Genomic DNA, 12,209 nt, shown 5'->3' on the forward strand with positions numbered 1-12,209 from the left:
ACTGATCAGCAGGTCACAAACCTGTTTTCTCTTCTCCTCGGGGCATCCAGCCTTCCTTGAGGCCTGCAGCCCAGGTAGCGGGAGGCCGTGGGAGTGAGTCCAGACCAAGGACATGGGCCGGAAGTAGCGTGGTCGGCCTTTCCTGAGCACTTGCCTGGCACAGTCCTCGCTGTTCTCATTCTGCAACAGCCTTGAAGGGGGTGAAGCTAAAAGGAGGAAGGAGTCCAACCGTGCTCAGAGGATGCCACTTTCCATCTCACTCAAAGGTCTGGGGTTTCTGGCCACTCCCATCCGACAAAGCTTGGCACCAAAGTAACAATGGGAGAGAGGTGAATCACTGAACCTTCCTGGCCTGGGATGCCTGACTTTGGCCTAACTAGAACTCCTAGGGCAAGAACACACAGGGGTATTAATAAACCAAAACTATTATCTAACTGGCTGAAGAAAGCACTCTTTCAGTTCACTTGGGCCTTTGATACTGAGTTACTTTCAAAGGGTTATTTAGATTTGATTAAGCTAACAAAATAATGCCTTAAACTTGTAAGAAACTGTTCTAAAGAGAGAGAGGGTGCGCGTGTGTGCAGACCTCAAGTACTTCTTGAGAGGCAGCCTCCTGTCTTAAAACTAAACAGCTCAAGGGGCACCTGGGTGGCTCAGTCGTTAAGCCTCTGCCTTCGGCTCAGGTCATGGTCCCAGGGTCCTGGGATCCAGCCCCGCGTCGGGCTCTCTGCTCGGCGGGAAGCCTGCTTCTCCCTCTCCCACTCCCCCTGCTTGTGTTCCCTCTCTCGTGTCTCTCTCTGTCAAATAAATAAATAAAATCTTTAAAAAGCAAAAAACAAAAAACTAAACAGCTCAAGAATCTTGAGAGCGTATCTATGATCTTAAATATCAGATTTTAATAAAATTTGCTACAGTAGAAAATAAGAGGCTGCAATCTACAACTAATATTAAGGATGACAGACAATAAATTATGCAATCAAAAATTTAATAACAAAGATACTATTTTTAACATGGTCAAATATACTTGGCTAAGTCCAGATTTTAAAAAACAAAAGAATCTAGCCCAACAGTACAACCATACAGCTTTTGTACAGAACATTCCATAGATCAACAGAAAATACATTTGAGCACAAAAATAAAAAATATTTAAAGAGAATCTCTAAGCAGCATTTTATTTCTGCAAAACAGACATATATCTTGTACTGATTAAATATCTACAAGTGCTTTTCCTTTACAAAAATACATATATTCTTAATAGACTAAGTCATTAACAATGACCTGTAATCTTTCACTTCAATTTGAATGATTTATAAGCTAAATCTTACAACCACAAAAAGGTTTTTATTTGTATTAAGATGTTACCACTTTTGACAAAAAAAGCTTAAAATATTTTATATTTCAAAGGAAAATTAGCAACATAACTGTACAATATATTCTAGGATGGTTCTGTCACATGAGGGCTACTCTATTAAAAACTGGTGCTTGCTGTTGTGTTGCCAGATGCAGGAACGCCACAGAAGGCTGGCGCTCTCCCACAAGCTCTTGTCGTGGGCCACAGCTTCGTAAGGACACTTAGGCCCCCATCCCCATTCTAAAAAATACAGCAAAAGAAAACTGACCCCCCCAAAATGTTAGGCTGATCCCATGACATTTCTAATGTGTGGAACTTCTGCTCCAGTGGACTGAGGGGAAGTCTAGGGATAGATGATCTGTTTACTATCTCTATGTTGCCTGGAAGTATTTAATCTTCATTTGTTCTAGACTAAGTTTCTTACTCCACGAAGCTCTGAAGGATGGAAGAAAACTAGACCCGGTATTTTAACACCTGTTTCACTTGGTTCTCTAAAGAGAATTAAAAGTAAAAGGCATTTCTGAACAATGTCTCAGTATTGAATCTTAGAAAAAGGGGCATAATGAGTATACATACTGGAATGAGCGTTTAAAATAAAGTTTAATTTCATAACTTTCTGAAAAGGAAGTGCTCAAGCATTTTAATTCTATTTGCAAATACAGTAAGGATAGTGAGTAAACACACTACTTGTGAAGACTACATTACACGAGGAAGAAAATCATTTTAAATTATTGGGAAAATGCCTTTGCTTTAAGAAAAAGAAAACCATGAAATCCTTGTAAAGTATACTTAAGTACGTTTTAATGAACTTTCAATCTGACGTTTTTCCATCAAAATACTACATGTAGAACTAGGAATATCAAGTAAATCCAGAATTGGTTGGTTATTTTGTGCTTTTAAAGGGGTTTCTGAGTCTCTAGTACATTTAATATTTTTCAGAGACCAGATTTGGCAGACATGTTATGTTCCTTAGTGCAGGGATATACCTCTTAAAGTATTGAGAGCATTTTCATGTTTTTGTTTCTGATCCAAAACATTACGTTATGGCAAACCCATTCATTTTTGCAATTCCTACAACCAACATCTTACTGGTCTAAAGCTTAGGCTGCTGGAAGATTCCTTATGATAAACCAGAGTATGTAACAGAGTGTCTCCAAGGAGGTTTTGTCCAGTGGCCTATCAGAGAGACTGTTATCATGTGAGCTTTACCTTCAAGGTGGCCCCAGTGTCAGCTCCCAAGGAGAATGAGCCGGGGGGGGGGGGGGGGGGGGGGCAATGATTCACTTGATGCAAATGCTCTTGATCTGGGACCCTTTTTGCCAAGTTTGGCTGTGTGGCTAAATTCTAATCACAATAAAGTAATCACTGAGAAACAGGACGAAGAGTTACTTAAAATAGGCCTTTATGAAAAATTTGCTTTTGAAAACAAGAAAAAGCATTTACTTATGTAAGTCCAATAAAACATATTATTTTTCTATACACGTAAGCATGGTCAGCACTTATACCAAAGTCTGCCTTTAGTAAAATTTCTTATGTTATTAAGAACCCAGGAACTAAATAAGCATAATTTTAGTTTATATGGCCTCCATGAAGTGGATTAAAGAGCTTCTCAAATTAGAATTTAAAATCTTCATTTTAGTTTTCTTTTCAAAGGATGCATTTCTCCTCCTTGCATCCAGGGGGAAGCCAATTGTGGTGTTGATCTCTTTCTCACCTTTGATGATTTCCTAAGACCTATCAGGTGGTTCTGGAAAAACAAGGGACATATTTGAAAGGAAGTGTGCTCTGATTATTGCAAGAAAAACCTATATTTGATTGATCTCATCACAAAAATTCAGTTTAAAGCCTTTCTTTGGTGATATTTTAGCAGTTACTCAAGGTTATTGCGTTATTAACTATAAAATTAAACTGCAACCTAAAAGATTCCAACTTCCAAAGTGTTAAAACTGTCTCTCTTACCATGGTTATTAATGAACAGTAGAATGTCTTTGGTGATCTCTATTTCTTATGAAAATCCTTCAAAAAGAGATTACTCTAACTTATGAGTGCCTAGTTAGATACAAAACCATTCATAAGAGACAGGTACAGATAACCCAAAATTTGCAATAAATCTAAACAGAAATGCACTTTAGCAATGAGGCACTTTCTCTTAAATATTTCAATAAAGCTAAACAGTTCACAATATTATATAACACACTTTTTTTTCCACCTTATAGAGTCATTTAAATTTAGATTAAATTTGAGTGTATAATGTAGTGGAGCAAACTCATTACATTTATAAAATGTGGCATATTCGTATGGGACATATTTCCAATAAGAAATAATACACCTTTAGAAAAGTAAAAGACACTACCCAAGGTACCTGCACCCCAGGTGCAGGGAATGACCTTATATTTCCTCATCAATGAGCCTTTTAGTTTATTTTTTTATACTTCTTAAAAGTGTTTTGTTAATCTAGAGAAAAGGTTATATTCTGATTTTTCTATTAATGGATGTAATCACTCCAGCTAAAGTATCTAGGGGCCACAGTCCTTCCTTATATCCCAGGTTCCTTGACCCTCTTACATCTCTGATATCTAAGGCAGAGAAAACAGATGACAAAATCTTCTATGGAAGTAAAGTTCTTTTGGTTCTTTGCTTAAGAAACAAGAGATTAAAATTTAGTTTGATTCCCCAATTTTGCAGAATTAGATGATGATTTCTACAGGTTATTTATATAGTTTTATTAGCACCCTAAGCTTATAAAACTAACCACAAAAGTTGCCTGTATATTTTTTTCTGTATCTGTTTTCTTGCAAATTCCACAATCTGACTTAGGGGATATTTAGTGTATTGCTAGGCATGAAAGTAGTCCCGTACTTAGAAAATCATAGTTGAATATACCAAAAGAGGCAGTCAAAGAAGTCTATGGTTCTTAATAGTAACACTGTATTACTCAGGACCATCACAAAATGTGTACCTTTTCCTAACTGGTAACTGATGCTCTTCTTTATGTTAGGTTTTCTTTCACATGTTTTGGCACATATTCCATTGCATTTCAGGAAAAATGTTAACATGTTAACATTGAATAAAGCAATTTTATATAAAACTATTCTCAATCCCATAATTGCTTCCTATATATTTCCTTGGAAAAGAGTGAAATTACATGAGATGAGGCAGCAACAGGCCAAATTTAAAGAGATCAGGTATACAAAACTCATTTAAAGCTGTAAGTTTTGGCTGGGGACCCAAATAACATGCAGGTCTCATTTGTGGTTTTTAAAATCACTCTCAATTCATTTTGAGTTAATTAACTTCCATACGTAAAACACTATTTTAATCACTGACCAAGATGTGACAGATTCATAATTTTAAAATTTCTTAGGGATGTCAGGGAATTGGATTTCACAGCACAGCAAAAAAATTTCTGTAGGTGGAGAGTAAATTCTGTTTTTGGTTGAGTATAATGGTCTGTTCTAACCATTTTTAAAGAGTTAACAAAAATCTGCCTTTTAAATTCTGCCTGTGAGTCATTCCAGGCACAAACACGATCTAACAAAATGAAATTCAGAAAGCATTGCCATAACCTTTTTCACAAAAGTCAAAACAAAAACAATAGAAGACTTTAATGACACTCTAACTTGAAACAAAGACATACTGAAGAGATAATTATGAAGTTTCAACTTTTTATGTTGTGAAATGCATCAAGATTTAAGTTGTATTTTGTATGTGTTTTTTAGAATTGTACAATGTTATGTCTAAGAAGCATTTTGAGATTCAGAAGGCATTAATCCGTGATACATTTTACTGGAAAATGTATCACATCTACAATGTATACAGTATAAAAACTGTGTGTGTAACACACAGATTGTGCTCGTGTCAGATTTCTAAAACAGAGTTTTCCTAACTTTCAAGATTTTTCCTAAGTTTCAGAGGTTAACTTGTTTATTTTGAAGCAATTAATAAAACTTAATTTCCGAAGAAGTTTTTTGAAAACAATTGTAAATTTTAAAAGGTTTAAAATGAAGTTCTTCATGTAATTTAAGGTAACAAGACTTTCTTTGACTTGCAGACTAATCTCAAAATGAATGGAAGACTTAACAAAACTGCAAAATCAAGGACATTATCACAGCTCTGACCTTAATGAATTTATGTATAAAACCAGAATCCCGTTTCCCCCTGATTACTACAGGATCTAAAATGAGATATCCTCAAATCATTAATTTTGGTTAACAGATTTACCTACTACGCTGCATTTATTCTACTTTACGCATAGGGTTTGGACATGTGATAGGTAACTAACAGTTTTAATTGATAATTGCCTTGAGACTTCTGAAATCCATAAAATAGCTAAGGTTATCTGCTCTAAAAATCCTAATATTTAAAATCATCATAACCCTCTGCATGCCACAATGACACACACCTAAGGCCAACTTAGAAAGAGAGACACTGTACTCATTAGATGGGAGCCACAATATAATGATGCATACATAAAATGGGCTACACAGTGACATTTCGTGAAGCAGCACCTGCTTGTCCTAAGGCATTATGAAAGACTGACCTTACTGATGCATTAATTTTGTTAGAGTAAATGTGACCAGCTGTCAACATCTTGAATGGTTGTGAATCGAACTTCAGGTCTCCACGAAGTCACACACAGTTTCAACTGGAGGGCTAAGATGACCTCCTTGTGCAACTGGTAGACTACACGGCCGGAGGGCTTAAAATGTCTACAGCTATTATGTGCTCTAATGGTAAGAATAGTTGGAATTCTTCCCCCAAAGACTTCCACACTCAAGAGTGAACTATTTTGCACACAAAAAGCTTACTGAGAACAGGACAGTGGCCCAAAAACCACTCTTCTAAATACTTTCCCATACAAAATAACTTCAGGATACAATAATTATTTCTTGTACAGTACTCTAAAGAAAAATTAATAAAATATTAAGTATGTAAAAACTGCAACACCACACAGATTGAGTCATAGTACGAGTGTAATCACACATCAGAACAGTCTCGGAACAGGCAAGCAAGATACGCGGCAGGCTGATTTCAGCCCTGACTTGTACACCGTGAGACGGCACAGATACCTTATGCGGATGGTTCAGTAGCAGAATGGCACTTGGTTCACTCTTAATAGAAACAACATAAATGCAACTGACAATTTAGAGACAGACAATGGCCTTATTTGCATGCTGAAAATCTGGATGTGTCCCTCTCGTCCACACACCGTTCACTGTGCGATCAGTTGATGAGTAAACAAAGTGCAGGATTCATCTCCGTGGGATCTAGGCCCCTTGGTCTAACCGAAATCAATTCTTGGTCGATACTGCAATACCATGGGGTAGGACTATAAAATAAAAACATGATGAATAAGACTGTGTTTATATGAAAATAATAAAGATTATAAAAGATTTTTAGAATGCAGGGTTATACTTTACAATATTTCCTGGTACCAGTGATTATGACAATTAAGACTAGTTATTAAAATTATTTTTAAATTGCCATTTTTTCAGAATCAGGTTTTCTGTACTATGTAACAAAGGTCAAGTTCAAAGGCTCACTGATGTCACACTGGCTGGGTAGGTGAACGTTACTAATGGAACACGTAGGGAGCGGCAGGGCCAGGGGAGGACTGAAGGCTTTGGGCTCTGGATCAAGGCATTCATTCCATCAATTGTTAACCTTGTGGGGCTGGATTCCATCCAGAGCCACTGTCTGTGACCGCCCACTGACTCACAAGGTAACCGACCTCTTGCTATGAATCAATGAAACTGGGGTAGTTTTCACAACTCACATTTTTTTAAAAGTTTGACACCTTTTTCTTTTTAACATTTAAACTTCAATGGTCCTTAAAAAAACCTGAAAAACAAGTAGCTGTTACATGGAACATTTAGGTTGCTACCTCCTCTCAATAGTTCGTTGATACGACTACCTATTCAGAGTGGAATCTTCTCTAACTGAAAGGTTCGGGTGGTCCCTGGTTGCTCTGACTCTGGAACAGGTAGCCTGTCCTTCCTGCGCACGGGAGGCATGTGCCACACGGCCACCTCTGTATCTGTTTCCTCCGAGGTTTGATTGGATCATTTAGAACCTAAACACCACAGAGTCAGAAAGGTCTGGAGAACCAACGGTTTTCCTTTTCTGAAAGCTGCAGATTCCCTTTTAAATGAAATTCCGAGGAGCAACTTTTATGAAACCAAGAAAGTGGACTGTGACTGATGGTTCCCCTTCATCTCCGTTGTCGGTGAACGGACAACTCCAGGACAGAAAATGGTGTACTTTTTCATACCGGTGAGAGAGATGATACGACCATTTCTGTACTCATCATAGCTGTTATATATGAGACTTGTCGTTGGAGTCTTTTCCCATTTAGCTCAGGATAGGACTGGAGGATGGGAATGAAAATTTCTAGGTCTTGCCCTTTCCAGCTGAGGATGTAAGGTGATGCCACCACCAGTCCTGAGGGCTGGAGTAGTCACAGTCTGTCAAGATTTCCATGGTCTAGGGCACCTGGGTGGCTTCAGTCGGTTAAGCGTCTGCCTTCGGCTCAGATCATGATCCTGGAGTCTCGGGATCGAGTCCCACATCGGGGTCCCTGCTCAGTGGGGAGTTTGCTTCTCCCTCTGACCCTACCCCCTCTTGTGCTCTTTCTCTCTCAAATAAAGTCTTTATAAAAAAAAAAAAAAAGATTTCCATGGTCTAAATGTATTTTGGTTTAAATTTTGCTTGTTTTTATTTAAACTTTATTCCTTCTGAATGAGAGTGTCTGGGAGTGGCACAGGAATCTGCATTTTATAGAAAAAACTCCCTGGGTTTTCTGAAGCTCAGCCAGACGTGGAGACTGCTGCCCAGACATCCTACCCTAACTTCATTACTTCCCATTCTCCCTGGCCCAAGTGGCAGTTTGCCCCTTGTCACAGCTGTCTTCCTAGCTGTGGCCTCCATTCTGAACTGCTGAATCTGCTTACTTTCGGCACATAATTAAGTCACTAGTTCTAGAATCCCTTCATAATATATAGAAGAATCCATCACCGATTTCTACTGGGATGAAGGCAGAGCGGGAAGTAAAATGGCTTGTCAGTGGTCAGGATCTTCTGGTTTTGGCTGAAAACCAGTTGGTTTTGTTTTCTCCAAATAACGATGTGTGTTTGTTCTATGATGACACATGAAGTTTAATCTTACTGAAATGTTTTCAAATGCTGGCAACTCTATCTGTATTTCAGTTCGCTTTCTGTAGTAAAATGGCGCTGCACGTACTATCATGAAATATGGCACATCACCCTCCTAGTGTTCAGTGACTGTCCTGAATGGACCTACTTGTAGAGTTGCTAGTCCTCAGTCTCATCATGTCCTAAAATAAAAAATAGATATTTCCACAGGATATACTTCAAATGTGATAACTTTAGAAAATGCTGACCTTCATTGATGTACTGTTTTTCTTAAAAAATCTTTATCATAAAAGTATTTGGAAAATACAGAAAAGCACCAAGAAAAAAAACAAAATCATTTAAATACCACCATTCAAAGGTAACTACCATAATTATTTTGGTGTATATCCTTCTAGTCTTTTTATCTAGATACGTATGTTTTTTCAAGACTGTAATCATGCTATACATATTGTTTGGAAAATAATTTTGTCCATGTAAAATTTTAATTTCCATTAAAAAACTCCATGACTTCTTTCTTTCTTTTTTTAAGATTTTATTTATTTATTTGACAGAGAGAGAGAGAGAGAACAAGTAGGCAGAGAGGTAGGCAGTGGGAGAGGGAGAAACAGGCTTCCCACGGAGCAGGGAACCCGATGCGGGGCTCGATTCCAGGACCCTGGGATCAGGGCCTGAGCCGAAGGCAGAAGCCACCCAGGTGCCCCTCCATGACTTATTTCTACACTACTTAATATCCTATGTGATATTTTTAAAGGATGAATATAATGCTTTTATAGAAAAGAATTATAAGTTATCAATAAATCTTTTGTCATATGTTTTAGTTTATTCCTTTTTTTTGTGTGTGTGTGTGTGTGTGTGTGTGATTATAAATTAATCTTGACCCAATGATCAGGGCTGGTTCCTAGAAGTGGACCTGTTAGTTCAAACAGCATACATATTTTTAAAGGCTTTCTGAAAAATACTGTCACCCTGGGCTTCAAGAAAGTTACTCTCTCTTTTTATATTTCCAAAAGAAATATGAGTGCTCATTCCTCAATGGCCTCATCAATAATGAGTACTAGCCTTTCTTCCCTCCTAATATGGCAATTTAATAAGCATAAAATAGTATTTTATTTCTTCTAAAGAAATTAACCATTTTTGTATGATAATTAGTTTTATTTCCTTTTGTGACTTTCCTAAGCATGTCTTTTGTTCATTTTTTTTGTTCATTTTTCTAAGGAAAGATGAACTCTCTTACAGATTTGTATGAATTCTTCATGTATTAAGGATATTAAACCTTACTGTCATATATTGCAAATATTTCCTCAGTTATGGTATTTTTGCCATGTACTTTTCAATATTAACAGTCAACTTGGTTTGTCTTTGTTTCCTCTTACATGTACAGTGAGAAAGGCCATCCCCACTCTGAGATTATTCAACTATCTTTCTTCTTCATCTCTGATGGTATCAATTTTAATATTTACCACTTTACGCCATGACAGTCTCCTGTAACATGGGGTATGGACTAATTTCCATCCCTACCACCAAAAGTCGCAGTAAAATTTATTGGAAACAAACGGACTAGATCACACGCTATCCCCCAGCGTCTATACTCTGAGCTCACTGATCACCCCTGCGAACCGCCCACTACTGTCTCTAGTGTTGCCTCACTGGCCTTCTTGCAACCCTCAAGCAACCAGACATAACCCCTCCTCCGGATATTTCCCGTGTTCCCTTCTTCTGAAGCACCCTACCCCAGATACACACAGGGCTAGTTCTCCCACTTCCTTTTGATCAAGAATCACCACCTCAAAGAAGCCTTCCCTTGGCTCTCTTATCTAAAATATTCTATTTACTTTTTCTTTTAACACTACAAATTTATTTTTCATCTGTCACTATCTTAAGAGCATAAGCTCTATGAGAAAGAATTTTGCTCATTTTTACTTCTGTGTCCCCAGCGCCTAAAAGAGTGCCCAGTGTATAGTTAAGTGCTCAATCGGTATTTGCTAAATGAATCATTTTTTCTTCCACTAACTTGAAATACTCTTTATAGATTCATACATACTAGACAGTCTGTTCCTGATCTATTCTTTTTATTCATATGTCTGTGTTTAAGTCAGTACCTCTTTTAATTACTTCAGCTTTAAGATACATTTTAGCATGTTGCAGTGCACGTGCACCCTGATTACTCACTGAAAAATGTGACTGACCAGAAGCACTGGTTTATACTTCCTGATGAACTTTAGAATGACTGATTCTGTTAAGTTAAATAAGAATCTGGTAAAAGTGTGCCTGGAACTACACCAAACTCTGTAATTTATTTATGGGGAGAAAGGACATCTCTATAGTATCTCATATACTATTTAAATTTCTTGTGTGTGATGTGGTATTTTGGTTACTTATGAGGAAGTCTTTGAAATGCTGAAATATTTAGTGGCCAACTGTTTTTGATACTTGCAATTTACTTTCAAATGGTTTCACAAAGAAACAATATAAAGAGATTAATAAGATAAGGAGAAGGGAAGAGAAGGGACAAGGGGGCAGAAAATGTAGCAAAATGTTAACTGGTAAAAATCTAAGCAAAAGTAAAGGATATTCCTTTATATTATTTCAGCTTTTTTTTTTTTTTTTTGGAAAATTTTCAAAATAAGTTGGCAGGAAAAATTGGGACTTAATGAATTTTATCAAATGCTTTTCAGTATCTACTGATGGTTTTGATTTGACTTTGTGTGTTTCTGTGCATAAAAGATGTTTCTACTATATAATATGTATTACTTCCCTCCCCCAATATTAAGCCATTCTTGCATTTCTGATAAAAATACTATTTGGTCTTGGCTTATTGTTCTTTTAGTATATGATTTTAGTGTATTTATCATCTTTGTATTTGTATTCAAAATGAGACTGATACTCGTTTTATAGTTGGAGGTTGTCAGTTTTTGGTATCATGATTATGTTACTTTTGTAAAATGAATTTGGAAGAATTTCACCTTTTTCAATAATTTAAAACAATTTAGAATGGGAATAATGTATTGCTTGAAAGTTTGAGAGAACATGACCATAAAACTATTTGGGTATCCTTTGAGGAAGTAATTCCTAATTATTATTTTCTTTCATGACTTGGTGATTTACATTTTCCTTCTTCACGGGTAAATTTTGGTCCACTGGTAGTTTCCTGGAAAACTGTCCATTTTGTGGAATTTAAAATTTTTTTAAATTTAAAAATTAAATAGTATAAAGCTACATACATGATGTTTTCTTGAAATAAAGTGATAACTTTTTCCCTGAAAATTTCTAGCTGAATTTACTATTAATTATAAGTTCAACTCTGTGACAGGACTAAAATCCATAATGAAGTGTTGAAGAAAGAAAAAGGAATTTGTGAGAATTTTAAAAAATCTGATCTTACTCCAATTGTTCTCCAATATTTTAGATCAGAGTTTATGAACATCTTTATTTCTAAGGAAACAGACACCAGTGCCAAGAGTGAAAGCAAAAAACCATGTATGTATGAGTTATAGTTCAAGGCAGAAGCATCACTACAATTTATCATCCCAATTAAAATGTACTTTTATTAGGTAGCTGGAAAATGGATCAGAGGAAAGTTTTCTCAGTGCATTTTAAAATTAGTCTACTCTCATTTCTGCATTAAAAGAGTCAACCCAAGTAGAGCACTCAGGGCGGGGCCTAGTCAGCAAGCTGACAGTTCCATTGGGCTGTTGCCCTAACAGAGC

The 12,209-nt window shown here is 36.7% G+C and overlaps 1 protein-coding gene across 5 annotated transcripts in view; it reads right to left on the reverse strand.

The window, feature by feature from the left end:
* Positions 1–968: 968 nt before the first annotated feature.
* The window catches only part of PCGF5 (polycomb group ring finger 5), a 113,906-nt gene continuing 102,665 nt past the window's right edge, over positions 969–12,209 (reverse strand). For all 5 annotated transcript variants that reach the window (XM_025880612.2, XM_073904454.1, XM_073904455.1 and 2 more), the window contains one exon: positions 969–6,680. In XM_025880612.2, coding sequence (XP_025736397.1) covers positions 6,633–6,680 — 48 coding nt within the window. In that variant the 3' untranslated portion in view covers positions 969–6,632. The remainder of the gene's footprint in view (positions 6,681–12,209) is intronic.

The sequence above is a fragment of the Callorhinus ursinus genome, unplaced genomic scaffold, assembly GCF_003265705.2.
Source record: "Callorhinus ursinus isolate GAN/ISIS: 27379988/994484 unplaced genomic scaffold, GSC_fseal_2.0 scaffold20, whole genome shotgun sequence".
Taxonomy (NCBI): domain Eukaryota; kingdom Metazoa; phylum Chordata; class Mammalia; order Carnivora; family Otariidae; genus Callorhinus; species Callorhinus ursinus.